Genomic DNA, 27,696 nt, shown 5'->3' with positions numbered 1-27,696 from the left:
GCTCAAAAGGTCACAAAATGCTAGAGTTTTTGCGATCCCAAGTGTAAATGGGCCCTGAAGGACAGTTAATGACATGACTACGTACACTATGTAAAAGCTCTGTAAAAGATGTAGACACTACAGAAGTATGCATTAATAACGGCAGCAACTGGTTCTCCTCAGCGATGCATAATCAGTAAACTATTATAATTACATTATCGATCGGGAGTCAATTTGGCGTCGATTTAGTGTATTCCTGAAATTCACTTATCCTTTGAAAATCTGTTAAGAAAGATTCAACACATACCATTGAAAAAGACTTAATTTATTGTGCCGATGGGACAAAGGCTGTAACAATACAATAAAAAAAGCAGACCGTTCTGTGGAGTCTACACCCCAGCACGAGTTGGCAGACACCACCACATACTATGCGACTGCTGCCCATTTATGTGCTAGACTTCTATACAGCTGTACAAGCGGCCCAATGATATACAATCCCGAGGGCCCCCCAAAAAATATGAGTCCAGACATTAAAGCTTGGTATATGTGCAGCTCCTCCTGGGCTGCTTAACTGTTAAATAAGGCAAAGCCTCCCCCTTCTGCTGGGTCCGCTACGGCCTTCATCAGGAGTTCTGGGGTAGTTGGTCTTTTCCAAGACGGAAGCCAAATCCTAACCAAAAGCGGCAGAGTAGCTGATCAGAGTCCAGTCCTGGGCAGGATCTCAGTGTGTGGGTACAGGCCACAGGAGCTGTGTTCACCAGCAGAACTGGGTTACAAATCATGCACGGGAGTGAAATCCTCCTCTAAGAGTTCAACCAAAGAAGCCAAATAGTCTTAATTAAAATAAAGTTAAAATGAAAGATTTTGGTACAAGGTGTGAAAAGACAAAAGAAAAAAACAAAAAAAAAAAAAAACCTGTATTTTTGAGTTTTTGCTTATCGTGTTTCCTAATACTTGTTGCCCATCCATTGGGAACACAACAGGGATGAGATCTGTGAATTCTTACCTAAAACAGACAACTGCACAATCAAAGACTTAAAAGTGAATAAGGAAGTCCGAGAGGAATACAGAGCCGAGCTGTCCAAGGCTGCAGTAAGCTTGAGGCCACCATCATCTTCTGGGCACATCATCCAGTGGTCCTTGTCAACAAGATGGAAATAATAAGGTGTAGACAGAACGCTGTACAATGAAGACCAGGCAATGTGATCCACACACAGACGACAGTACAAATAGTGAAAAAGAAAAAGATGTGTGTTGCAGGGTGTGTGGCGTCATCCTGATGCAGGGGAGACATCCAATCTCAGATAGGAGGGCAATCATCTCACGAGGTGGTATGTCAGCCAATACATGAACAGAGGCTGCACTGAGGAGATGGCCATGGTCAGGTACATGCGCAGCTGATTCCGGGCCCCGCGCACCAGAACTCCTTCTGCTGCCGCTTCTGACAAGATCTTTAGCCGCAGGGTCCGGATCTACGTGAGACACACAAAAAAAAAAAAACGTATGTCAATAAAACAGTATACAGGTAGTCCCTGGTTAATGAGCGAGTTAGGGACCGTAAGTGCGTTCTTAACCTGAATTTGTTCGTAAGTTGAAACTGCCATCTTTGTCCCCTTACCATCCTGTGCCCCCCTCTGTGCCACTTCTGTTCCTCTCTGCCTTCAGTGTCCCCCTTTGTATACACACACACACACACACACCTCTGTCCCCTCAGTGTACCACAGCATTTTTTCATTCAATTGATTAAAATCGATGGTCTCAAAAACTTCAAAGTAATTTTTGGAAAAAAAAAGTTTTTTTCTTTTTCCCACAGACTCGTATCATTTTCTCACAGACTCGTATCAATGGGTCGTAAGTAAGCCGGGGACTCCCTGTACAGGCTTAAAATCGCCATAGACTGGATAATAAAGGTCTGATCTAGCAAATAATTGGTCATTCCATAAATCATAAACTGGTTTTAGTTAAAGTAAATCTGAACTCTTGCACAGAACAGAAGGAAAACAAAGAGAAATGCACCCTGTATGTGTTTAGAGAGTTTAGCCTCTTTAATTCCCCCTCATTTGTGTCTAATCACAAATTGTAATTTGATCTCTCACCTGGGTCACATGACTGCCACAGCAGAGATGGCGGTAAGCTCATTTTAAAGCACAGGAAGTTAACCTCCCTGGCGGTTAATTTTTTTTGCCAAATAGGCAAAAACACTTTTTTTTTTTTTTTTTTTAATTTTGTTTTGTTTCATGTAAAGCTACCAGAGTGGTAGCTACATGAAACACCACTAGAGGGCGCATGTGTCCCTCTAGTGCGATAGTCGCCGGCATCAATAGCAAACAGGGGAACGCGTATATAATGCGCTCCCCTGTTCGGCTTCTCCTGTCGCCATGGCGACGATCGGAATGACGTCATGGACGTCAGCCGACGTCCTGACGTCAGACGCATCCGATCCAGCCCATAGCGCTGCCCGGAACTCATTGGTCCGGGCAGCGCAGGGCTCTGGCGGGGGGGGGGGGACCTCTTGCACCGCTGCATGTGGGCGATCGCCGCAGAGCGGTGGCGATCAAGCTGTACGAGCGGCTAACAAAGTGCTAGCTGCGCGTACAGCTTTTTAAATGGAGCAAATCGCCCCACCAGGGGCTGAGATATCTTCCTGCGCGGCATAGCCCGAGCTCAGCTCGGGCTTACCGCCAGGAAGGTTAACAAAAGGTCTGCTTCCATGAATCAGGAAGTAGAAACAGTGCAGATTTATTTTAGGATTTGTATAAGCTGTAACAAGGAAATGTTTTTTGTTTAAAGCGGACTTGAAGTCAGAACATCCTCCCTGCTCTAAAAGATAAGCATCAGCATAATAACCTTTAAACAAAGACACTGTTACAGCTGATACAAATCCTAAAATAAAATCTGCACTGTTTCTACTTCCTGATTCATGGAAGCAGACATTGTTTTCAGCCTGGGCTTTCAAATGAGCTTACCTGCCGTCTCTGAAATTGCAGTCATGTGACCCAGGGGAGAGATCAAATTACAACTTGTGATTAGACACAAAGGAGGGGGAATTAGACAGGCTAAACTCTCTAAATACATACAGGGTGCATTTATCTATGTTTTCTGTCCTGTTTAAGCGTTCAGGTCCACTTTAAAACGTTATTATGCTGTTGCATATCTTTTAGAGCAGAGAGGACATTCTGAGTTCAAGTGCGCTTTAAGTTGGCCAGACAAGATACAATTTTTTCATATTTATTTTCGATTCAACAAATACAACCAATGATCCTGGGTGATTAGAACATTTGAAAAACCTGGCCAATGTATCACACACACGCATTCAATTTGTACCCTACACCATACAATTTTCATTAAAGAATAGCTGTTAGGCATTAAACACAAAATCAGTTTTCAATTTCAGGGTGTTACATAACTAAAAAGGAAGCAAACAAGGCAATTCAATGGTTTAAAATCAATCTTACTTTTTTCGTAAGCAGTTTTCTCTCCCCATGCCCCCAAGGCTCTAACTTGGTACACAGACGCAAAACAGAAGTGACAGGCAAGTTGAATCAGCCTGATTGGCTGAAGCCTTTGTCACTCACCTCTCTGCGCTGTGATTGGCCACCTGGTCTCCCTTTCATTGTGGTGGTCGCAGCCGCTGTCAGAGCGCAGGGAGGGGGGCCAGAGGCTCTCTCTTGTCACTGTCCTCTCCCCCCCTCTGCCGCAATCTCCCTCTTCCCCGTACTGAACATTGTGCAAGGATAAAGGCAGCGCACACAGACTCCCAGAATAATGGTTCCAGGCATTGCAGTATCCCTCTATACCAGGGATGGCTAACCTTGGCACTCCAGCTAAGACAAAACTACAAATCCCATCATGCCTCTGCCTCCCTGAGTAATGCTTAGAGCTGTCAGAGTATTGCAATGCCTCATGGGATTTGTAGTTCAACCACAGCTGGAGTGCCAAGGTTAGCCATCACTGCTCTATACTCTCTGCACTACCGCCAGTGGTGCAGAGAATAGATGGGAACGACGGCGCTTGGGTCCATTATTAGGAGAGTCTGTGCCTGCTGCATTTATCCTCTCCGCCATGCTCATAATTAGTGCGGGGAGGAGGGGGATGGGAAAGAATCTAACCAGAGCATGCAAGATGGCCCCCGCCATCAAGAGGATGCTCCTCATTTCCCATATAAAATTAAATGGAAGGAAAATGTGGACACTGCAATACATGTTATGTAAGTAGAGCAAGTATTGATCTACTTACATATGTGTTTTTTTCTTTTTTTTGGGGGGGGGGGGGGGGGGGGGGGGCTGGTTTCACAGTGATCAGTACAGGGCTGAGTAGTCCGTACACAAATCATCCGACTCCTCAGTTTATGACACCTCAGACTCCAGGTACCCAAAATTGCTCTGACACCCACTCCACAGCCCTTGCTTAGTTATGGAGTGGGTACAAAAATCATCCGACTCTAGCTCTGACTCCTGAGTTTATGAAACCACCAACTCCAAGTACCCAAGAATTGCTCAGACTCCTGGACTCCAACTCAGACTACACAGCCCTGGATCAGTTACATAACGCACACATTATTTAAAATGTGTGTGAACTACAATGGAGACTGAACATAGACTTCAACCTCCCTGGCGGTAAGCCCGTGCTGAGCACGGGCTATGCCGCGCAGGAGGATTTCTCAGGCCCTGCTGGGCCGATTTGCACACTTTTTTTTTTTTGCAACACGCAGCTAGCACTTTGCTAGCTGCGTGTGCACTCTGATCACCGCCGCCACTCGCCGCACCCCCATCTCCCTTCCCCCCCCCCCCGTGCGCTGCCTGGCCAATGAGTGCCAGGCAACGCTGAGGGGTTGATCGGGACTCCCAATGACGTCATGACGTCATGCCACCCGTCGGCATGGCGACGGGGGAAGCCCTCCAGGAAATTTCCTGATCGGAGATCGCCGGAGGCGATCGAAGAGGGCGGGGGGATGCTGCTGCACAGCCCTGGGCTCGCTACATCATTAAAAAAAAAATTAAAAAAAAAAAAACTGCTCTGCTGCCCCCTGGCGGTTTTTGATAGACCGCCAGGGGGTTTAATGCAAAGCTTGCATGCTGCAAGTTAACATGTTCTGTTACAATACAGAACTGTGAACAGGCCCATAGAATTTTATGGGCAGTGAGGCAACATGCAGAATTATTCTGACCACTGTGAACCTAGCCTCAAATTAATCCGAAAAAAAAGCCACTCCCAAATGACTTCTATCAAATCTATTTGCAGTGTGAGGCAGGATTAGATTTGATCAGAGAAAAACCCTAGGCTACCATTCACAACTGAACCTCTTTTGTACCAATCCATTAAAGAGGAACAAACTAAAGGCTCGTTTCCACTATTGCGGTGCGGAATCGCCTGGATTCCACCGCTGATGAAATCGCATGCGGATGCGATTCCCCATGTGGTTTTTGCCGCGAATTCGCATAGGTGAGGGTATATGCGATTTTAACCATGTCACTGCCTGTGTGAATTTACATTGGTACCTATGCAAATTCGCATGCAAAAAACGCATAGGGAAACCGCATGCGATTTCCTTAATACATTGCATGCGATTCGCATGCTTTCCACTCGCAGGCGAATTCTGCGGCTCTTTTGTGCGTTTTTTCACCGCTGAAAAAAAACGCACCTCAACAACGCTACAATGGAAACAGGCCCATCCACTTGCATTACATGTGTGAATCCACATGCGTTGGACGCATGCGGATTCACGATTGTGGAAACGGCCCTTAAGGCTCATACACACATCAGACCATAGTCTTTGGAAAATGAAAGATCACAGACCAATTTTACCCCCTTCCATGTAGTATGAGAGCCATACCTAACACAGTCTATTCTATGGAGCTGAACTCCCCATCAGAAAAAAAATCTTTGCAAGATGCTGCACACAAAGATGCTGTACAGACACAAAAGATCAGTATCTGCAAAACATCTGTTCCTGCAAACGATCCGTTCCTGCAAAATGCATTCTCAGTCTATGATATCTGCAGATCCTCATACACACCTTGTTTAACTGACATTCATCTGCAGATCTGAAAATCCATTCTGGTGGATCTGATTGCAGATGAAGGTCTGTTAAACAAGGTGTGTATGATGATCTGCAGATATCATAGACTATGAATGCATTTTGCAGGAACGGATCTTTTGCAGGAACAGATCTTTTGCAAATACTAATTTTTTGAATGTCTACAGCATCTTTGTGTGCAGCATCTTGCAAAGTTTTCTGTCTGATGGGGAGTTCAGCTCCATAGAAAAGACTGTGTAGGTATAGCTCTCATACTACATGGAAGGGGGTAAAGTTGGTCTGTGATCTTTCATTTTCCAAAGACTATGGTCTAATGTGTGTATGAGCCTTAAGTTGTGCTTTGTGGCAGAGTCCTTAATCAACACTACTTCCAATAAAAACACCAAGTTTATTGAATGAACGTTAAAAAGGGCACACATGCTGTCTTGGCAGCTACAGCCTGCTGTTTTGGGCCGCCCAGCTAGGTTGTGCTTTTTGTATTTGCATAACTGGTCTACTTAAACCACGAAATATAATCACATTTTTGAAACAACCGAGATCTCTCATTCTGTTGAGTTACCTTCCCTCAATGTCTGTTTGTTTCATATAAAAGAGGTCAGTGTATAAAATAGCTCTCATGTTCTTACCATGAAAAACAAAAATTTGCTTTCCTAAAACAGAAAGAATTTGCGATAATTCAGGTTGGAGTGAGCTCGAGATGTCTCCCAGAGCACCACTGCTGAATATATGCAAATTAACCATTGTGACACATCATTGCATTCCAGCGGTTCTGGAGGTGTGTTTAGCTTCTAAGGGTACAATGGTTAATTTGCATATATTCAGCAGTGGTGCTCTGGGAGACATCTCGAGCTCACTCCAACCTGAATTATCGCAAATTCTTTCTGTTTTAGGAAAGCAAATTTTTGTTTTTCTTAACATCTTAGTAAGGGGGCTTTTAGGACCATTGTAGTCCCTTACACACTCCAATGAGTTCTGGGTCACCATGAGCTTGCTGGTTAGTCTGTTCTTACCATGAAAAATACTATGGAGACAGCGCACCAGGCGAGGACCACATAATATCCAGTCTTTCCAAACAGGAGGCCACACAGAACTGCCCAGATCATCCTGCAGAACAATACAAAGTTACAGAATGAAAATGGTGAGCTATAAAGTCATCAAGCGCTAGAGAAAGAGAGATGACAAACAAACCCAACTGAGTCTAACTAAAAGTTACAGCACTATAATAAGTGCCCCAGCAGATGTAGGCTATACATATAAATCCACAAAGAAAAGATCATCTGCATTCAATTCAATTCACTTTATTGTCATTGTGTAACTCAACGAAATTACTTTTCATGACAACCCCACGGTGCATATAGGGAACATAGTGATAGTAACAAGGAAGAGAAGAAATGATACAAGTATGCCAGGTATTACAGATGTTTAAACAATTTGTACACAGTGTTAATTATTTCAGAGAGGATTCAGAGTTTATCAAGTTTATGGCGGATGGGAAAAAGCTGTCTTTCAGTCTGTTTGTGTGTGTGCGGATTGATCTAAAACGTTTACCTGATGGAAGGAGCTCAAACAGGGCATTTCCAGGGTGAGTGTTGTCCTTGATAATGTTTTTGGCCCTTCTCAAGCTGCGAGTATTATACAAAAGTTCCAGTGATGGTAGTTCAGTGCCAATAATGGCTTCTGCTGTTTTAACAACTCGCTGCTGGGCTTCTCTAGTAGCCTTCGTGCAGCTGTTGTACCAGGCAGTCATGCAATTGGTCAGAACGCTTTCTATAGTGCATCTGTAGAAATTAACTAGCAGCTTCTGTGGGAGGATAGCGCTCCTTAGTTTTCTCAGAAAGTAGAGGCGTTGTTGTGCTTTGCCAGTTACAGCTAAAGCATTGTCAGCCCAGGACAGGTTCTCTGCGATGGTGACTCCCAAAAATTTGCAGCTGGAAACTCTCTCCACAGCCTCTGCATTGATCATTAGCGGTAGGAGAGTGGTCTTTTTGGTGGTCCTAAAGTCCAGAATAATTTCTTTGGTCTTCTTTGTATTTAATAACAGGTTGTTAATGTCGCACCATGCAGTCAGGTTCCTAACTTCTTCTCTGTATGCAGCTTCCTCATTGTCTGATATAAGCCCAATGACAGTCGTATCATCTGCAAACTTAACAATTACGTTTGAGGTATGGATAGGCTGGCAGTCATGGGTGAAAAGTTCATAGAGGAGAGGGCTTAATACACAGCCCTGTGGCACGCCAGTGCTCAGGGTAAGGGTGGAGGATGTCTGTTTTCCTAGTCTGACAGTTTGAGGGCGATTAGTAAGGAAGTCCAATAACCAAGTACATATGGAGGGGTCAAGACCTAGTGCATGGAGTTTGTTGGTCAGCTGGCTAGGTACAATGGTGTTAAATGCTGAGCTGTAGTCAACAAAGAGCATCCTAACATAGGAGTTGGGCTTTTCCAGGTGTGAGAGGGCAGCATGGAGAGCTACACAGATGGCATCCTCAGTCGATCTATTTGTTCGGTAAGCAAACTGGTGTTGATCTAGATTTGCTGGGATGGAGGCCTTGATGTGTGTGGCTACCAGTCGTTCAAAGCACTTGGCGATGACAGGGGTTAGAGCAACTGGTCGATAATCATTAAGACAGGTTATCCTAGGATTTTTTGGGACTGGCACAATGGTTGTAGATTTAAGGCATGATGGAACTACACCCAAGGACAGAGAGAGGTTGAATATTTGTGTAAAAACTTTCGCTAGTTGCCCAGCACAGGCCTGGAGCACACGTCCTTGCACACCATCAGGACCTGCAGCTTTCCTGGTGTTGATATTTGTGAGTGCTTGCTGCACTTCATGTATGTGAAGGATTAATGGCTGTGAGTCTGTAGTGGGCCCAAAGTTGACTGAAGGCCGATTGTTGTCTTTTTCAAATCTAGCAAAGAAGTTGTTAAGTTCCTCTGCTAGGCTGGGGATGTTATTGTCCAGTGTATATTGAGTGCTATTCTTATTTTTGTAATCTGTGAATAGTTGAATGCTTTGCCACATCCTCCTTGGGTTTAAGTCATTTTCAAAGTTTTCCTCAATCCTTTGTTTGTATTTAAGTTTTGCATGAGGAATAAATGAATATTCACAAAACCAGATAAAGCTTCATTAGCCAAATCTTTATTAATACACCAAGAAAACAAAAAAAAAACAAACAAAAAAAAAAACATAAAAACTCTTAAAAAATGAGCGACAGACACTGGGGGATTCTGGTACAATTATCATATCATGAGGTATAAACCATCAATCAAGAATTAATATAGCACAGGTCGATAAAAATATTTAAATAAATACAACCTACATAAAATGTGGGTGAATGCAATATCTATGCAATCACTAATAATTCTGATTTGTTGATTTGGTTATAACAAGATCATACCAAATGACTATACCATGACTGTCATCTATACCATCTCTTTTTAAATGGAACAGATCCTGCTATTTGTATACTTTACCAAAACCAGTCCAAAATCAGATTCAGGATACTGTGTCTGACCTACAAATTTCCGATCTTATTCAGAGGTACTCACCTAGCCGCTCACTCCGCTCTTCCAATGAACTTCGCCTGACCGCCCTCCCCCCCGCATCACCCAGTCCCATGCACGCCTCCAGGACTTCTCAAGAGCTGCTCCAACACTATGGAACTCCCTACCTCCACCCATTAGGGCAGCCCCCCCCCCCCCCCCCCTTCAACATCTTCAAGAAGGCCCTCAAAACTCACCTTTTCTTTCTGGCCTACTACCCCTCACAAGTGCTCTAAACCCACAGCTGAACTCTGGTCCCCTACCTTTTGTGTCCCTACCTCACTGTCTAGATTGTAAGCCTTTGGGCAGGGTTCTCCTCCTTTTGTGTCCTACCTGATCTTGCACCTCCATTACTGTGAACCCATGCTATGCATTTGAGTGAACCTAACTTGCCTAATCTCCATGCTCCTGTCCAGTGACTAAGCATTACCTTGTACTCATACTGTGCTGCATGATCTGGTTTTTCTTGTATTCCTGTATTGCCATATTGCTGTATGTAACCCATATTGTCTGTAACCTAAACTAATGTCCAGCGCTGCGTAATATGTTGGCGCTTTATAAATATAATAAGTAAAATAAATAAACCTGAAAGTACAGGCAGCACATACAGTACAGTGCCACCTGCTGGTATAATATATAGTTATCACAGCTCAACAGTAATGTCACAAATGCCATTTATTCCAGTTCCGGCCACAGATGGAGACTACAGCGAATTATATATGCAGGCAGCTGGGGCCTTCTTCCATTTTACTACACAGGTGGGTCTGAATAATACTGCTGCATGTAATTAACCAGTTCTAAAATGTTAACACTCATTTACCAAAATTAAATTTTTTTACAGATTTACCGATCCTCCGGGCGCCGTCTTCTACACTTCCTGTAGCTCCCAGCAATTTTCTGACATCCTCTGTGTACGGCTCCTGGCATGTCACCTGGAGAGGGGACATACTGGTAGCCGTGCATGAACACCAGAAAGCAACTGGGAGCTGCAGGATGCATAGAAGACAGCACCTGGAGGATCGGTAAGTAGATTCTGCCCTGAAAGTTCTGTCCCTGTTATCCCCATCAGGCATGCAGGTTATTATACATATTTTTTTATATATTAATTTTTAAAATGAGTTTTCTGTGCATAAGACAGTTCAGAGAATTTGTTTCAGGGGCTGTGCTGCTGCTTAGATTACATCATCATACTGTTCAAGTGGGCTAGCACAGACTGGATCTCTAAAAAGGATTGCAGACTATGGTACAGAAAAGTGGCCAATGACTGGAATACTGTCCAGGAATTTTAAAAGTAACTTACTGATAAAACAATCTCTTCAACTGTGTGACTAAACAGACAATTCTTTTCCAAAAAGAGCAGGGCTTTAATATTATCTGAAGCAAAAAGGCAACAGATACTGTAAGGCCTCGATTCATAAACAGCAGTGCGATAAACAAAATCTTGTCGGGAAAATACTGCACTCGGTATTTTCCTGGTCTGTGTACTAATTCATAAAGATTTCCCCAGCTGCCCTTGGAGGTCGGTAAATTACCGCAGCCCATTGAGCGGTAGAGTAGAGCAGTGTCCCGATTCCCTCTTTGCCCTGCAGAAATGATTCACACAGACGGCTCTCTGGCTCTCCCACTGATGACTCAGACAGATGAGTCACACAGTCTTTCCCTGCCTGCAAAAATTACTCACACAGACGGCTCTTTCCACTGATGACTCAGACAGATGAGTCACACAGTCTTTCCCTGCCTGCTGAAATGATTCACACAGAGGGCTCTCTCCACAGATGAATCAAACAGACATCGGCTCTCTGCACTTTGCATTAATCAGAGCTGTCAGTAACTTGTTAAGACCTCACCAGAGGTGTCGGTAACTACCGCCAGGCTTACCGCTTGTTGAAGGCTTTATGAATTGACATTTGCTGACAATTTACTGACATGTGTTGTCGGTAACTGCAGCCAAGTCGGTAATTTATCTCCCTGGTCGGTAATGTCAGCTTTTCATGCGGTAACAGCCTTTATGAATTGACATTTTGCTAAGTGGTCTGTAAAGTCTGCTGTTTTCAGCATTACCGCATGAGGTAATGCTTTATGAATCGAGGCCTTAAAAGTCTATTACTTCTTCTACTCACCCTACATATTTGTATCCAGCAAACGCTACAAGATCCACCGTAGTCAGGTCAGTGTTTACAGTTACTAAATAGAGGCTGAGAAGAACAGCAAACACTTCCACTATGAGCCAAGCGAGGGCAGAGCTGGCCTGCATGCCCAGGATCTCTGGACTGAAGCTGGAGAGGGTAGAAATAACAGTGTTAATGAAAAAAGTATAAACTCAATATTGACATCCTATAACTTAAATTACAGATGATTAATTGTTACAGTACAATTAGTACAGTACGATTATTACAGTATAATGGGCTTTCCAAGGCTTAACGCAAGATAAGTGTGGTACACGTATGCAAAAGATGGACTTTGTCAGCTCATAGATATGCCTCAGTGAGCAGTCCCATGTTTACAACCTTTGATCTAACAAATCTTTCCAATACAAAATGTGAATCATTTCTGAAATGTCCCAAGCCATCGCATCGAGAGAGTGTTTTGTCCTGTATATTTCCTCCCTGCACACAGAGGTAAGAAGAGGTGGCAAGGGGCAGGGCCAGATTTCTGCAAAAGCCACAAAGACCTGGGCTTTGGGCGACTTCAGTCCCAGGAGGCATCTGGATGTGAAATAGAGGTTGCTACACATAAAACAGAAGGCTGCAAATGGGGAGCAGCACATGAAAAAGGGGAGATGATGCCCAAAGGCGTTGTAAGTGAAAGAAAGGGGCTTCAGTAAATGAATGATACACATGGAAGAGCGAGCTGCACATGGAATGGGAGAGGCGCTGCTGCACATGGAAGGGGAGGCAAACATACTTGGCCTTGGGGCAGTAAAGTATAAATCCGGCCTTGAGGGCGGGGAATTGGACTCGAGCAAAAATTCAGATCCCACCTCTGAACGCAATTTGTTTTTGACATTGGCTGCAGCAGCCTGGCCACTTCGTATTTGGTAACATATAGAATTATAAAACTAAATATACTACTTACTTGTTTTGTGTGCCCAGAGCCAGCCCAGCTACTAGAATATAGGTGATAAATGCCATGGCTATGGGAGAAAGAGAGGTTTGTTAAATGGGCAACTTAAACAGAACATGACATTACAAATACATGCCTTTAACCATCCTACCAGATCTTCTCATTTCCTTTGACAGTTAAAGTGTCGTCGTCAATGCATCCTGCATGTACAGGGTGGGCCATTTATATGGATACACCTTAATAAAATGGGAATGGTTGGTGATATTAACTTCCTGTTTGTGGCACATTAGTATATGTGAGGGGGGAAACTTTTTAAGATGGGTGGTGACCATGGCAGCCATTTTGAATCCAACTTTAGTTTTTTTTCAATACGAAGAGGGTCATGGGACATCAAACTTATTGGGAATTTCACAAAAAAAAACAATGGTGTGCTTGCTTTTAAAGTAACTTTATTCTTTCATGAGTTATTTACAAGTTTCTGACCACTTATAAAATGTGTTCAATGTGCTGCCCGTTGTGTTGGATTGTCAATGTAACCCTCTTCTCCCACTCTTCACACACTGATAGCAACACCACAGGCGAAATGCTAGCACAGGCTTCCAGTATCCGTAGTTTCAGGTGCTACACATCTTGTGTCTTCACAGCATAGACAATTGCCTTCAGATAACCCCAAAGATAAAAGTCTAAGGGGGTCAGATCGGGAGACCTTGGGGGCCATTCAACTGGCCCACGACGACCAATTCACTTTCCAGGAAACGGTTCATCTAGGAATGCTCGGAACTGACACCCATATTGTGGTGGTGCACCATCTTCCTGGAAAAACTCAGGGAACGTGCCAGCTTCAGTGCATAAAGAGGGAAAAACATCATCATGTAGTAATTTTGCTGGCCCCCAAGGTCTCCCGATCTGACCCCTTTAGACTTTTATCTTTGGGGTCATCTAAAGGCAATTGTCTATGCAGTGAAGATACGACATGTGCAGCACCTAAAACTACGGATACTGGAAGCCTGTGCTAGCATTTCTCGGTGTTACTATCAGTGTGTGAAGAGTGGGAGAAGAGGGTTGCATTGACAATCCAACACAATGGGCAGCACATTGAACACATTTTATAAGTGGTCAAACACTTGTAAATAACTCATGAAAGAAAAAAGCTACATTAAAACCAAGCACACCACGGTTTTTCTTGTGAAATTCCCAATAAGTTTGATGTATCACATGACCCTCTTCCTATTGGAAAAACAAAAGTTGGATTCAAAATGGCTGCCATGGTCACCACCCATCTTGAAAAGTTTCCCCCCTTACATATACTAATGTGCCACAAACAGGAAGTTAATATCACCAACCATTCCCATTTTATTAAAGGGAAGGTCCAAGCAAAAAAAAAAAAATGAGATTCACTTACCTGGGGCTTCTACCAGCCCCATGCAGCCATTCTGTGCCCTCGTAGTCACTCACTGCTGCTCCAGTCCCCCGCTGGCAGCTTTCTGACCTCGGAGGTCAGGGCCAAATTGCATACATTTTTACACATTCCCGCTAGTGCAGGATCATTAACACATACATTTTTACGCGTTAGTGGTGAAACGCGTACATTTTTGTTCCTGCACTAGCTGGAATGCGTAAAAATGTATGCAATTTGGCCCTGACCTCCAAGGTCAGAAAGCTGCCAGCGGGGGACTGGAGCAGCAGTGAGTGACTACGAGGGCACAGGATGGCTACATGGGGCTGGTAGAAGCCCCAGGTAAGTGAAACTCTTTTTTTTTTTTTGCTTGAACCTTCCCTTTAAGGTGTAGAAATGGCCTACCCTGTATACATTGATGAGCCACAACATTAGAACGGAAAAGTAAATAAGAATAATCTCATATAATGGTACTTTGCTAAGGGGATAAATAGACAGCAAGTTCTTGAAGGTGATGTTGTAAAAAGTAAAAAACAGGAAAGCATAAGGAAGTCAGTGACTTTAAAGAGACACTTAAGCCAGAAAAAAAAAATGAGTTTTACTCACCTGGGGCTTCTACCAGCCCCCTGCAGCAGTCCTGTGCCCTCGCAGCCACTCACTAATCCTCTGGTCCCCTGCTGCCAGCTAGTTTTGCTTTTGCCGACAGGCCCGTCAGGACTGGCCACGCGTAGCTTTTTCCGCATTTACGACTGTAATTAGCGCTATTGCGGGCCGCAATGCGTACAAAAATACGCGTTGCCGCATTACGCACGCATAAAATATGTATTTTTGTACACGTTGCGGCCCGCAATAGCGCTAATTACAGTCGGGAATGCGGAAAAAGCTACGCGTGGCCAGTCCTGACGGGCCTGTCGGCAAAAACGAAACTAGTTGGCAGCAGGGGACCAGAGGATTAGTGAGTGGCTGCGAGGGCACAGGACTGCTGCAGGGGGCTGGTAGAAGCCCCAGGTGAGTAAAACTCATTTTTTTTTCCTGGCTTAAGGTTCACTTTAAAGAGAATATGAGCCAGGTATAATAAAGAAAAAAAACAACACAATTGTATATACTCGAATACAAGTCGACCTCACGTATAAGCAGACTCCAATATCCAACCCTCTTAAGCTGGAATTTTTTATTGACTCAAGTATAAGCCTACCCAGAAAAGTTAATGGCTGCACTTGGGGCTTATGACTGCACTGCATACAGTATTGCAGCTATTAACCTGGCTCTTAACCACTTAAGGACCGGGCTGTGTTTGGCTGATCTGTGCTGTGTGGGCTCTCCAGCCCGCAGCACAGATCGTGGTTTAGGCAGGGCGATCAGACTTCTCCCCTTTTTACCCACTAGGGGGAATGACCTGCTGGGGGGGGTCTGATCGCCGCCGCTCCGTGTGGCCGAGCAGGGGGGGCTCCTCAAAGCCCCCCTCCACAGCGCGATTCCTCCCTCCCTCTCCTTCCCTCCATGGGCGGCACAGGACGGCGATGCGTCCTTCGCCGCCTCTGATAGGCTTCAGCCTGTCACACGGCGGCGATTCCCGGCCAATCAGAGGCCGGGGATCGCCTATCCTTTACGGCGCTGCTGCGCAGCAGTGCCGTATTGATGTAAACAGCGGGGATTTCTTCCCCGCGTTTTTACAATTAGCCTGCGAGCTGCGATCGGAGGCTCGCAGGCTATTCACGGAGACACCCTCCGTGAACTGACATGGAACGGCCGCTCGCATGTAAAACCACAAACGACCAGCCGCTGCCTATCGGCGTTAGCTGGTCGTTAAGTGGTTAAGTGCAGTCAATACCTCCTCCAGGCCTTTAAGTGCTGCAGTTATTCCATCCATTTTTGTTGCAGCCCAGTATTCCCCCCCCTTGTTAATTGTAAATGTGACCAAGACTTTCAGACCTGTGTTTTCTTGGGATTTCCTTTCCTCAAAGTATCACTTACCATAGGGCAAATTGCTGCAAATGAGAATGTCACTATTACTACACACATACAGTAACTCTGTGTGCTCAGTGTTGCCCACGAATCGTGTATCAGTCGACCCCTATACATTTATGAAGTCTAAATTTCTAGACTTATATGCTAGTATATACAGTACCTGAACCAGTGGGCTAGCTGGATCAGGTAGAGCCCCTTGCCGCCACACCTGTGCCAAATTGTCCTCTAAAAATGGCCGCGACCCTGCAGCTTGTCTCTCTGCTTCTCAACACAGAGCAGAGGCGGAGCACTGCAGGTAATGGGAAAGATAGAGGCGGAGGAGAGGCATGGAAGAGGCGGGATAGAGGCGCAGAAATGCAGGGAGTGGGTGTTTTGTAGGAGTGCCTCTCCTGCAAGAGACGCATCTTCCCCTAATTGTTTATGCATTTCCTAGTATGAGCAGAATGCTCTAAAAAGTGATCCTTTAGTGAATGCTGAACATGTAATTGCTGGTATTATGTGGTACCACATCAGCAGCACACCCTGCTGTCAATAATTGGGCTCTCTTGAATCCCTTTGAGTTCCAAAACTCTGATCGAAACTAAAATCTGGACCCGAATACCAACTCACCCAGAGACCAGTTATACAGGCAAGGAGCATTGCTAAAGGCAGTAATGCAGCAATACAGGAAGTCTTACATTACAGCAAACCACTACATGGCAGCCTTCATTCCAATCATTTCTATAGTCAGTAAAAGAAGTCTAAATGTTGGAATATAAGTTACAGTATGAACGCAAAGAATGTGGCCATACTAGATTTACATTGATGCATCCACCTACAAGAAAAACTTCACAGCTGAATGCCTAAAGTTCAGAAAAACAACCAGTAGAATAGTTATAGAAGAGAGCTTTCTATAGTCTGGCGTAATAATAAAGATCCTTGGATCTCCAGTCATTGAGTCATATAAATGTAAAGAATAACCTAGAATGTGAATGAAGAGCCGCTCTGTCCAGGTACAGAGAACACAAGCTCCATTCCCTCCATCCGTTCTGCTCAGTGGTTCAGTTACTACATTCATGCGACTCACTGGACAAATAATAGTCCACCTAATTACACTGAACTCCATAACTGTCGCACCAAAGTGTAAAGTGTCATTACCACCAAACTTCCAGTGCCTGTGTGCAGTGTTGAAGGCTCACCTGTCACGCCAATGTGTATCCCGGCCTCCTCCAGTTTCCAGCGTCACTACGAGCGTCTGTACCGTGTGACAATGGCAAAAGTAGCGAGGTCACTACATGTGCTGGTGCCATCTGGTACAGGATCTTATGGTGACACTTAGCGCTGTGGAGTCGGTACAAAAATCACCTGACTCCAACTCTAGGTACCTCAAATTGCTCCGACTCCATCACCGGACTAGTCCAAACCCTGTTGGTATCACCTTTGGAGCGGTCAGGATAATTGTACTGGCAGTGACAGATGCATAGGAATGTATCCATTTATGGTGCACTTTACTTTGTAAGTTTGTGTACATCTTGTATGCATTTTAAATGTTTGTTTTAACCATAGTGCTCCATTAAGGAACCTTTAACAGTACCTCTGCTATTTCAAGTTCATCTCTACAAAAGGTACCTCACATACCAAACACCTAGCCCAATCGTCATAAAATCCACCCTTCTCTATATTCAAAAAAAACATTTTACTACTTTCTAAACAAAAAAAAAACACTCTGGCCCATATGCAATGAATTTTTTCTCCTCTCCTCTCCTCATCAGTGAGGGTTATGCTACAGTCCGACCTGGACAGAAGCTGTCACTTGCATACCTGATTAACTAAGGAGAAGGCGTGGGTAATAGCCGCATCAGGTAGCGTCCATTACTGTTGCTCCCCTAAATGCCTACGTCTAGTTCTTTACTTCTGTGACCTTTGGGTACATGACACAGCAGATGCAGTTCTGTGCTCTCCTCCGAAAGCACAAAGCGCTGATTGGAATGGAGGGGGCATGGAGCAGGCAGTGGAGAGCCAGTGAGAAGGCTCTGAAAGGCGGGGGAAGGGGCGTTACGCAGGAGTTTCTCTTCTGCAAGGGACGCCCCTTCCCCATTAGTTTGCTGATAAGCTGCTTCTCCGCAGATTCAGGGGGTGGGGACTGAGAGCAGTGAGAAGGGCACACAGATGCACGACCTTCAGATGGGAACACGCCTCTGTGTCCCTTTAACATTTTAAACCGCCTCAGATACACTTTTAGTGGCCATCTGCAGTTTCAAAAAAGTATTACCAATTTATTTAGATTTAACATTTTTAATGAATGTATCATTTCTGAGGTGAGACGATCCAATAAAGGTGTTTTATTTCCCTAAAATTGCATTTTATGTGGTCAGTTTATATAAGCAGTAATGTCACCTGGAATGTAGAGGTCTGGGGCGTTCACATCAAACCTTGGAGCCACAGGGATGTCCTGTTGGTAGCGGACCTCCCAGTCCTGAAATATACAGAAACAAAAAGTATTCATATTAGATGTGTTCTCTCTGTACTACAATACGGTACTGCAAACTGAAGAAGCAGTGCTAGTTATTTCCTGCATTTCTTATGCCAACACAGTTTTACATGAAGACACAGCGTGGCAACTCAGATGTTACAAGGCAACTTGCAGGCATTAGACAGTACTGTACTCAAGAATGATGAAACTACTATAGGATTGTTCAAATCAGGGCTGTGGAGTCGGAGTTGGAGCAATTTTGGGTACCTGGAGTCGGAATCAGTAGTTTCATAAACCGAGGAGTCAAGATGATTTTTGACAATTGTGGCATTATTGTGGCATGTTATTGCCATAAGTATGCAGTAACAAGCACTTTTGGCCTCACTCATGTAAAATGGGAACAACCTGGCTAATATGCGGTCCCTCTGAAATCAGTCAGCGTAGAAGAGTTTGCACTGGTCAGGGCATCTCCACAGATATACAAACATCAACAGATCTCGGCTTTTTCACCAAAACAGGAAGCCCATCCTTATGCTGGGCATACACGGATGCAATTATGCGCCGGATCGAGGCGCGTCCTCGCGACCGGCACATCCCCGTGCGGATCGATTCCCGCTCGTCCCCGCCGGCGCTCATCAGCCGCTCGATTCCCCGCAGGCGTCATCGGACCGGTCGGATATTATCAATCGAGCCATCAGCGGCTCGATTGATAAGGAAAAGAAACTCCGTGTATGCCCAGCATTACACACCTCAAATCTATGAATAAGCCATGTTTGAATGCTTAAAGTGCGTTTCAGGGCAATGCTCAAAGTTTTAAGCTGGCCATACACAAGGCCGATTCCCGCCAGATCGACAGCAGATTCGATCACTGGGACCGAATCTGCTGTCACATCGTTCCCGCTACACGCCGAATTTCGATCTATCCCGTCCGATTCAGTCGATCGCTCCGTGCGGAAAATTACCGTCGATCGCCTGCGGGTAGGGAGCGCGTCGCTAGCGGCATTCGAGTGCCCGACGACCGACGCAATAGAGCCCGCATACATTACCTGCTCTGCCGGTGCGACTACCCCCGGTCACTGCTGCTTCGTCTCCGCTCTGGTCTCCGCCATGCTTCACTTCTTCTAGCCCGGCAGGAAGTTTAAAAAGTAGAGGGCGCTCTACTGTTTAAACTTCCTGCCGGGCTGGAAGAAGTTAAGCATGCCGGAGACCAGAGTGGAGACGAAGCAGCGGTGACCGAAGGTAGTCGCGCCGGCGGAGCAGGTAATGTATGCGGGCGGGCGGGGGGGAGCGGCGGCAGCACCACCACAGATTGTGAACAGTTTCAGGCTGAAATCGGTTCACAATCTGTTTGCAGTAAAGGTAGCCATACGATCCCTCTCTGATCAGATTCGATCAGAGAGGGATCTATCTGTTGGTCGAATCTGATGGCAAATCGACCAGTGTATGGCTACCTTAATGCTAGGCACACACCATACAATTTTCTGTTAGATTTACCTGCCAGATAGATCATTTCCAACATGTTGGAAATGATCTATCTAATCATCTATCTGCCTAGCAATTAGGCATTGCTCTACTCAGCAGGAGATAACCAGAAGACAATGCACCAGAGATAATGACCAGGCTCTACCAGTACTGTAAAGAAAATAATTAACAAAATGTAACAGAAAATAGTATGGTGTGTACTAGGCATAATGCTGGGTATACACAGAGCGATAGTTCCTTATCAATCGAGCCTCTGATGGCTCGATTGATAATATACGACAGGTTCGATGACCACGCGGAGCGATGCCTCGCGAGTGGACAAAAGCAGGGAATCGAGCGGAGGGACGAGCGGGAATCGATCCGGGCAGCCGCAGGGACGCGGCAGGAGTTGATCCAGCGGCTAATCGAGCCGCCGAATCGCTCCGTGTATTCCCAGCATAAGGGCTGATCCACACTAGCTGTGTATTGCACTTCATTTCTCAGAATCACGTCAAAATCAAAAAGCTTTTGAGAAATCTCAGCGAAAAACGTTTGCGGCAACAGAAGCAACTGCACTATGCTGGAAATGGGTACAGCTGCATCTTTATAACTGTGACAAGCAACCACAAAAAGAAAGAGGAGGGAGGCAAGGTCACCTTTTTTTCTCTCATTCTTATACATGTATTCATTTGGCAACGAATGCCTGGAGTAGTACTTTAAAGCAAGCCCATCATGACAGATAAACAGCGATACAGCAAAGTCCCTGTTATACGGAACTCAAGCAACTGAAAGTCTGAACTAACCAGCATGTCTGAGTGGATAACAGGGGATTTACTGTCTAAAATACTTACAGAGCCTCCGAGTCAGGTGGCACACCGGCCTCCGTGCATGGGGGAACCCGGAAAGCCGCTAGGTGCAAGACGTCGTTGGAGGCTTGGAGAGTATTTAAAATTCATTGTGGTAGTATACAGAACAAAAATTGGAAGGGAAAAAAAAAAAAAAAAAAAAAGCGGTCTGTCCAAATATTTATGGACCTAATGGTATATCAGCTTCTGTGCTCAAGCCATAATCCTCCTACATGATCACCTGCTATTATCACTGGACACACAAACATGGGTGTGTTGCGAGTACCATTGAGCTAGTGTCATCTTCTATAAGCCTCTTAATACACACATCTGAATTGACTCAATATATACACTACACAAAAGGACATGAAGGATCTACAAAATGTAGGCTTTGTTTTGCAAACATAAACCTTTTCTGCAAGTGACTGTCTGCTCATATGATGAACTTACCTGATGCATGTAGGGAAAGAAGAGCAGGCCAATCTTCTTCCCAACATAAATTGTGTCTACAGCAAAATAATACTTGAGTTTACTCACTGGAATAATTCTATCAATCTGTAATGACAAAGAGGAAAGTACAGTGTTAAAAGGCACAACTGCTGATAAAGTGAGTTAAACACTTACAAAGTAAAAGGATCCTGTGTTATTTATAGGATCCATTCATGCTTGCTAGCGGAACGCAAAATTGGAACCTGCACGGCAATTCCCGGAATGTGGATGCTTTTCCCTAGAAGACTATGGGGGAAACCGTGTATGCTCCAGACACCAACATAGCGGACACTACACTGTCTGCTCCCGCTGGCTGTTGCGGATCCAGCTCTAGTGGGAACCGAGCCTTAAAGTTGTCCTTGCCCCACCTGGTGCACAGCTACTCTGAACCAAACTGTGTATTGAGAAAACTATAGTAGGCCTTTCCTGAGCCCCAGCAGGTCTCTAAATTCTTCTGGACAACCCAGTACAGACATCGTCTCAGACCTTCTAACACATTGACCTCTGCAGCAACGCATATACCAAAAGGTTATAAAAATGTTAAGAGGATCAGCTGCAAAAAGGTCTAAAGTTAGATTTTGTTCCAAACTTTGGGAGCCACCAGGACCCGATGCCCATTCATGGGAAAGTGCTACAGAGGTGGTAAGGTTGCATAGTACGCATGCTTACCAGCATTTTCATTTACAGAGTCTAGTAGACATAGGGCTCCTAAAACATTATTTTAATGAGAACAGTTCTTTAACTCAGGTTAAAAGAGCAGCAAAAGGGAGCAGCCTCATTTGTATACAAGTATCTCAAATCAAGCTGAAAAATCTTTCTACTCACATTTTTGTCCACCATCTCCTTCCCCTGGCTTGCCAAGCTACTACCATAGGCCATAGCAAAGTTGGACATTGGTTCTGACAGGAAAGCCTGTGCAGGTATGCCCAGTGCTGGAGAACCATGGTTAGGGTATTCTGCTCCTTGGGGGCCAACCCCGGAGCTTGTGTCATCAAATAGCTGGTGCGGACTGGCCATGTTTGGGTTGGAGCCTCGAAGGCGCCGCTTGGAGGCTGGAAAAGAAATACAGAGGTGAATAGAAGACAGTTGTAGAATAAAGCATCAGTCCAGACTAGGCATTTTCACTCCTGATAAATGAAGAGCTGAATCACTTATTGGATTTATATGCCTTCTGTACTAAGTGCTTCGGAATGCCCAAGTCTGCTCACCTGGTATGCTTACTGTGAGTGCTCCCATCCTTTGATATTTTCTTATGTTACAGGAATGCGTGAAACCCTAGGTGAGCAGCAGCACTGCAAACAAGGGGAGCATCATTGCTTTCCTACGGGATGCTGCTCCTCTGGTCCCCAGTCTGTTTGGGATGCACCATCTCCTCCTTAGACTTGCAGCAGAAACTTCAGTTTGTATGTTCCCGGCAGTGCTGTGCGAGCTTGTACCGCAATGCATGCCGGTAAAGTTAGTCCGTGACTGCGAGTACAGCTGTGTACCATCAGTCATGGACTACATCTCCCGGCATGCATTGCACTGTGCATGTGCACAACACTGCCGGGAACAACTAAACTGATGCATGTCTGAGAAGAAGATGACGCATCTCAGACGAGGGAAGAGAGGAGCAATATTATTATTATTGTTGATTTATAAAACTACAACATATTCCGTGGCGCTGTACAAAGTAGGAAAACAAATAAGTGGTACATAGGAATACAGACAATGATATACATCAAATATGGACACTGGTACAAAATACAGAGCTGGTGGTTAAAATGACAGCTGTAACATGATAAATAAAATGCCCTTGCAAGCTTACAATCCAAAGGAGTGAGGGGGAAACAAGAGGTGGTGAAGTATGCAGTATACATACAAGGCACAGTGCCTGTTCAGGTTATCTAGTAAGGAGTAAAACCTGAGAGGCTGAAGGGGAATGGCCTAAGGTAGAGCGTATGCTTTTTGGAAAAAGTGAGTTTTGGGGGAATCCAGTATCCCGTAGATAAATAATGATGATCCCCCCAAGGGCACACTTGGTTAGGAACCTCCTTTATGGGAAGGTTCATTCCAAAAAAAAAAATAAAAAAAAATTGGTGCTCTGTTGCCTTTAAAACCAAAGGATAACTCAGGCCACCTGACCCTCTCCCATGTTCTCCCCAGGTATATTTTACAGCCTGGTGGCATAAAAAGTAGCAAGGTGGGGTGCGGCGGCCGGCGGGGGGGGGGGTATGCAGAGGCGGCGCAACTCTGCTTGCAGCATTGGAGGAGGTGGGCCAATTACAGCCAGGTGCTCACCAAAACTAGCCGGGTGCTGGGGAGCCGGGAGAGAATACTGCTCTCTATATCTAAGACATGACTTCAGGGTGACCTGATCCTTTATACAACGCATCATAAAATACACCTCAAATAAGAAAGGATCATAACTCCTAGTAGCATTGATTCTATACATAGACCGTATAATACAGTATAACAGATCTAAGTCTATTCTCTAGAAAAACCTGTGTTATAATTCAGTATACTGATTTTCTAAGGTAGTACTAACAGTGCAACAAAGTGTTCTTGCCAGGTCTGCTGAACACAATGATGTACTCAGAGTAGTGATTAAATACAGTGAAACAATGCAGGTTTGTCATGGAGGTTGGCTTTTGCCACAGACCTGCATCCATTATATTGCTGCTACTCTCACTTCTGTAAAAATCATCACACTCCTTTTTAGGCCTGGGACCCACTATAAATCGCTAGTAATTTCATGAGCGTTTTCTGTCACTTTTGGGAGTGATTAGCTTTTTGGCACCGATTGTGCAGCGATTTGCGATTTTAATTCTGATTGGTCCTTTCAATGTATTATAATTTTATGTAGAATTTGCAATCGCACTCAAATCGCTACGTGTAGCAATTCATGAGCGATTTGCCAGCGCTTCAATACTGTACATTGGAGCCCAAACGCTCCCAAAATGCTGCATGTCCTGCGATTACGATTTTGCTAATCACATTTGCTACTGTGGAATTTATTACATTTATTTACATTGGTAGAGCATTTAGGGAAAGCGCTAGCGGTTTAAAGCACTCGCTAAACGCTCAAGAAAAAAATTGCTCTAGTGGGTTTCAGCCCTCCGACTGTGCAGCCACTACAGGTCATTGCTATGCTTCATCCACGTGTACCGGTCACTCTTCCCTTGCACACTTTGCTTCAGTCTACCTTTCTCCACAGCCTCAATACTTCATGCTCTCAATACTACCCTCCACCATGGTTTCAATTCACAAAGGGCTGTTCCATAAAAAAAATATATATATATATAATAATAATAATAATGTCAGTAAAAATCACGCATTTTCACAGGCGCGGTAGAAGTTCAGTAAATTACCGAAAAATGTTGCTTCAAGTCACCAAGCCCTGTTTGGTATGTAGAAGTCTCACTAGTAGTAGAGGTTTCTGCAGCGAGCTGTGTGGGCTGGCCTGCATCAGCAGTTCCTGTATCCTGTGACAGCAAAAGGATTCCCACATTACTTTAGATGTGCTTACATGCCACTAGAGGTCTGTGCACCATTATACAGATCAGCACATCTAAAGTGATTCAGAAAAGCCTCTTTGAATGCCTCCTTCTGCTCTGCTACGGTCATGTGCAGCCAGCAAGAATCAAATGGGGTGAGAAGCTAGAGGGTGTGGCTCTTTCTATTGGCTCTATGCATTCAAGACAAGACAAATAACATTTATATCACACTTTTCTCCTGGCGGACTCAAAACACCAGAGCTGTAGCCACTAGAGCACGCTCTATAGGCAGTAGCAGTGTTAGGCCTGTGATTGTATAAAATTCACCCACAGCATTGCATTAGAAAGAGCTTTACAAATCACTAGCACTTAGAAAGCGATCCTAGTGGGTTTGAGCACTTATGCTGGGAATACACGGTTGGATCCGGCGGCTCAATTAGCCGCCGGATCGACTCCCGCTGCATCCCTTATCTCCGCTTCCTTATCTTCCGCTCGATTTCTGCTATTGTCCACCCACAGGTATCGAGGGGGAAATCGATCCGCGCGGTAATCGGACCTGTCAGAAATTATCAATCGAGCCATCAGCAGCTCGATTGATAAGAAGAAACGCACCGTGTATCCCCAAGCATAAGGGAGTCTTGCCCAATGTCTCCTACTGAAAAGGTACTGGCTCGCTAAACAGGAAGAGCCGAGATTCAAGAACTGAGGAGTTAAATGATTTTTGTACCCACTCCATAGTAATGTTTAGTACCTGAAGTCAGGTTTCATAAACTGGAGGAGTCTGAATATTTTTGTTCCGACTCCACAGCCATTATCTGTAAAACGCTTGTTTCCTGCAGGACTGTGCTCTCATGACAGGTGGCATAAATAGTGCACCTGCAGCCTCAGAAATGTAGCTATGCATCCTCAGCAATGAATGCACACAGAGCATACGATAGCACATGCTTGCGCTAATTGACACAAGAGATTTATACAGAACTGAAGAGAGGAACTTCTCTGTCTGATTCCCATCTTCCCACTGCTGAGGTCAGTAGATAGAAGGGATACTGAGGTAAACAATGCCTTACCTCCTCCCTGTTCCAACAAGGATCACAGTTTTCCCATATTGCAGCTGGCCTCCCTCAGCTTGCACGTATGTGACATCATCAGGCTGGGAATTGGTACATGCGGCTGGCTGGAGCGCAGGCATGGATGCACTGTGATCATCGTAGGAACGGAATGAGGGGACACACTGCTAACACATCAGGTTTTCATTTGCTGATCTCTGCAGGGAGGAAGTGGGGCACCCAACAGGGATCCCTCGTTTCTAGCAACAGAGGTCAAACGTATCTATGGAGGTTTAGAGCAACAGGCAAAACTGTAAGGGGTAGGTGGACCAACAAAATGGAAAATGGTACCAGGGTTTTATGTGCCCTGGCTGCACTCAAAGATTTTTCCTATATTGGGATAATCTACATCTTCTTTGGCAGTCCCTTTCAGACCTCTTCCCTCGTTGCACCCATTAAAGGGAGCCTGAAGTCTTTTTTAAAATAAAAAACAGATACTACCCTAAGGAGAGGGATGGCTCTGGGTCCTATAGAACTTTCCTGTTCTCCTGAGGGTCCCTGCATTCCCCTGCAGGCTACTACGTTAGCTCACTTCCGCGTTGCGTGGGCTTCAGCAGTCTTCGGAAGCACTTAGGCTTCTTAAGACAGGCTGCTCCGTACAGCGCATGCCCTCTCTCAGGCACTAGCAGGTGCGCAGTACAACGCCGCTGGTCTTCGGGAACCAGAGTGCTTTCGGAGACTGCCAAAGTCTGACGCAGCAAGAGATTCAAACGGAGGAGCCTGTGGGGGGGGGGGGGGGGGACTGTAGGAGAACGGGAAGGCTCTATAGGACCCTGTGCCTTCCCTCTCCTTAGGTATCTGTTTTTTTTTTTTTTTTTAAATATCTTCAGACTTGCTTTAAATCATCATATGATTTGGCAGGCGATCAACCAGCCCATTTAATAATTATCAAATTGGTGCCACCACAAGTATGCCTGACAATTTGACTAATTTTGGCCCTAAATAAATCAAATGTATCAATTGGACATGGGAAGTCTCAAGCCGACATGGTCGATGAGGTGCATGGCAGTAACCGTATGCGATATCGGGACAACAAATGGAAATCAATGGAACCACTGGCGCTGTCCCCCCAAATGCAAATAAGCCCCCCTGCCCATGCATTTAAACTTTACGTGTAGCCATCACCCCTCACAGTGCCCATTCATCTTCCGCATTCGCTCCTCACTCAGTGCCAGCATATAGAACGTGGTGCATTTTTGACATCACGTCACGTGTGCCCCACATTCTATATGCCAGTAGCTACATGGGGCGTCAATGCAGAAGACGAAGAAGGATAGACACCGTGGTGGATGACAGTGGACAGGTAATGTATAAATGCACGGGCGGGGGGGGGGCATTTAACTTTGGGGGGGGGGGGGGGTGGCAGCAGCAGAGGTGGTGAGTGCATCACAAGGCCAATTCCCAAAATGTCATGCTGAAATTGATCAGGAATCGGCCTGTGGTGTATTGGCAGCCAACAGATCGCTCTGTGATCAGATTTGATCAGAGAGATGTTTGTTGCTTGGTCGTCCTGCCTATACATGCCTAGATGTATGGCTACCTTTACTCTCTGCCCACCAGCCCTCTGCTTCTCATTGAGTGCCCCTTCCTAGACCCCAGGCTCAGTACAGCCCCAGTGACAGCAGAGTCCCATTGTTGGCACGCTATCCCCAGTCACTCTGTGGCCTGCTCTCCCTTCATGACGTCACCTCCAGCACGCTCTCTTTTCCCTGACCTACTCACAGCACCAACCATTACTTACGGGCCCTGAAGCTGCTCTCCCGGTTCATAGCTCCGCTGTGATGACGCGGCGTCGCCTCCGCCTTACCACGTGATACGAAAACTCATCCAGCCAATAATAGCCCACGAAACGTAAAGTGTTCGTGACATTGCTTGTTAATA

At 45.2% G+C, this 27,696-nt stretch overlaps 1 protein-coding gene across 2 annotated transcripts; it reads right to left on the bottom strand.

The window, feature by feature from the left end:
• Positions 1-283: 283 nt before the first annotated feature.
• YIF1B (Yip1 interacting factor homolog B, membrane trafficking protein) lies at positions 284-27,696 on the bottom strand. Of its 2 annotated transcripts, XM_068249510.1 has the most exons (9): positions 27,557-27,623; positions 24,584-24,697; positions 22,059-22,285; positions 21,195-21,299; positions 18,363-18,441; positions 12,635-12,692; positions 11,680-11,835; positions 7,027-7,120; positions 284-1,451 (listed from the first exon to the last, which is right to left on the bottom strand). In XM_068249510.1, exons 3-9 carry the CDS (start codon positions 22,248-22,250, stop codon positions 1,296-1,298), a joined length of 840 nt encoding a protein of 279 aa, XP_068105611.1. In that variant the 5' UTR covers positions 22,251-22,285; positions 24,584-24,697; positions 27,557-27,623; the 3' UTR covers positions 284-1,295. The 2 variants fall into 2 exon arrangements, with proteins under 2 accessions (XP_068105611.1, XP_068105610.1); XM_068249509.1 differs by lacking the exon at positions 24,584-24,697 and having other exon boundaries at positions 27,557-27,696.

This window comes from Hyperolius riggenbachi, chromosome 8, assembly GCF_040937935.1.
Source record: "Hyperolius riggenbachi isolate aHypRig1 chromosome 8, aHypRig1.pri, whole genome shotgun sequence".
Lineage (NCBI taxonomy): Eukaryota > Metazoa > Chordata > Amphibia > Anura > Hyperoliidae > Hyperolius > Hyperolius riggenbachi.
This window is presented reverse-complemented; position numbering and strand designations above follow the sequence as displayed.

Coding starts and splice junctions, on each gene's coding strand:
- YIF1B (XM_068249509.1), bottom strand. CDS start 27,584: ATGAACCGGGAGAGCAGCTTCAGGGCCC. Junction 21,300..22,058: donor AGGAGATGGTGGACAAAAAT/GTGAGTAGAAAG, acceptor TTGTCATTACAG/ATTGATAGAATTATTCCAGT. Junction 7,121..11,679: donor GCTGGATACAAATATGTAGG/GTGAGTAGAAGA, acceptor ATTGTTCTGCAG/GATGATCTGGGCAGTTCTGT.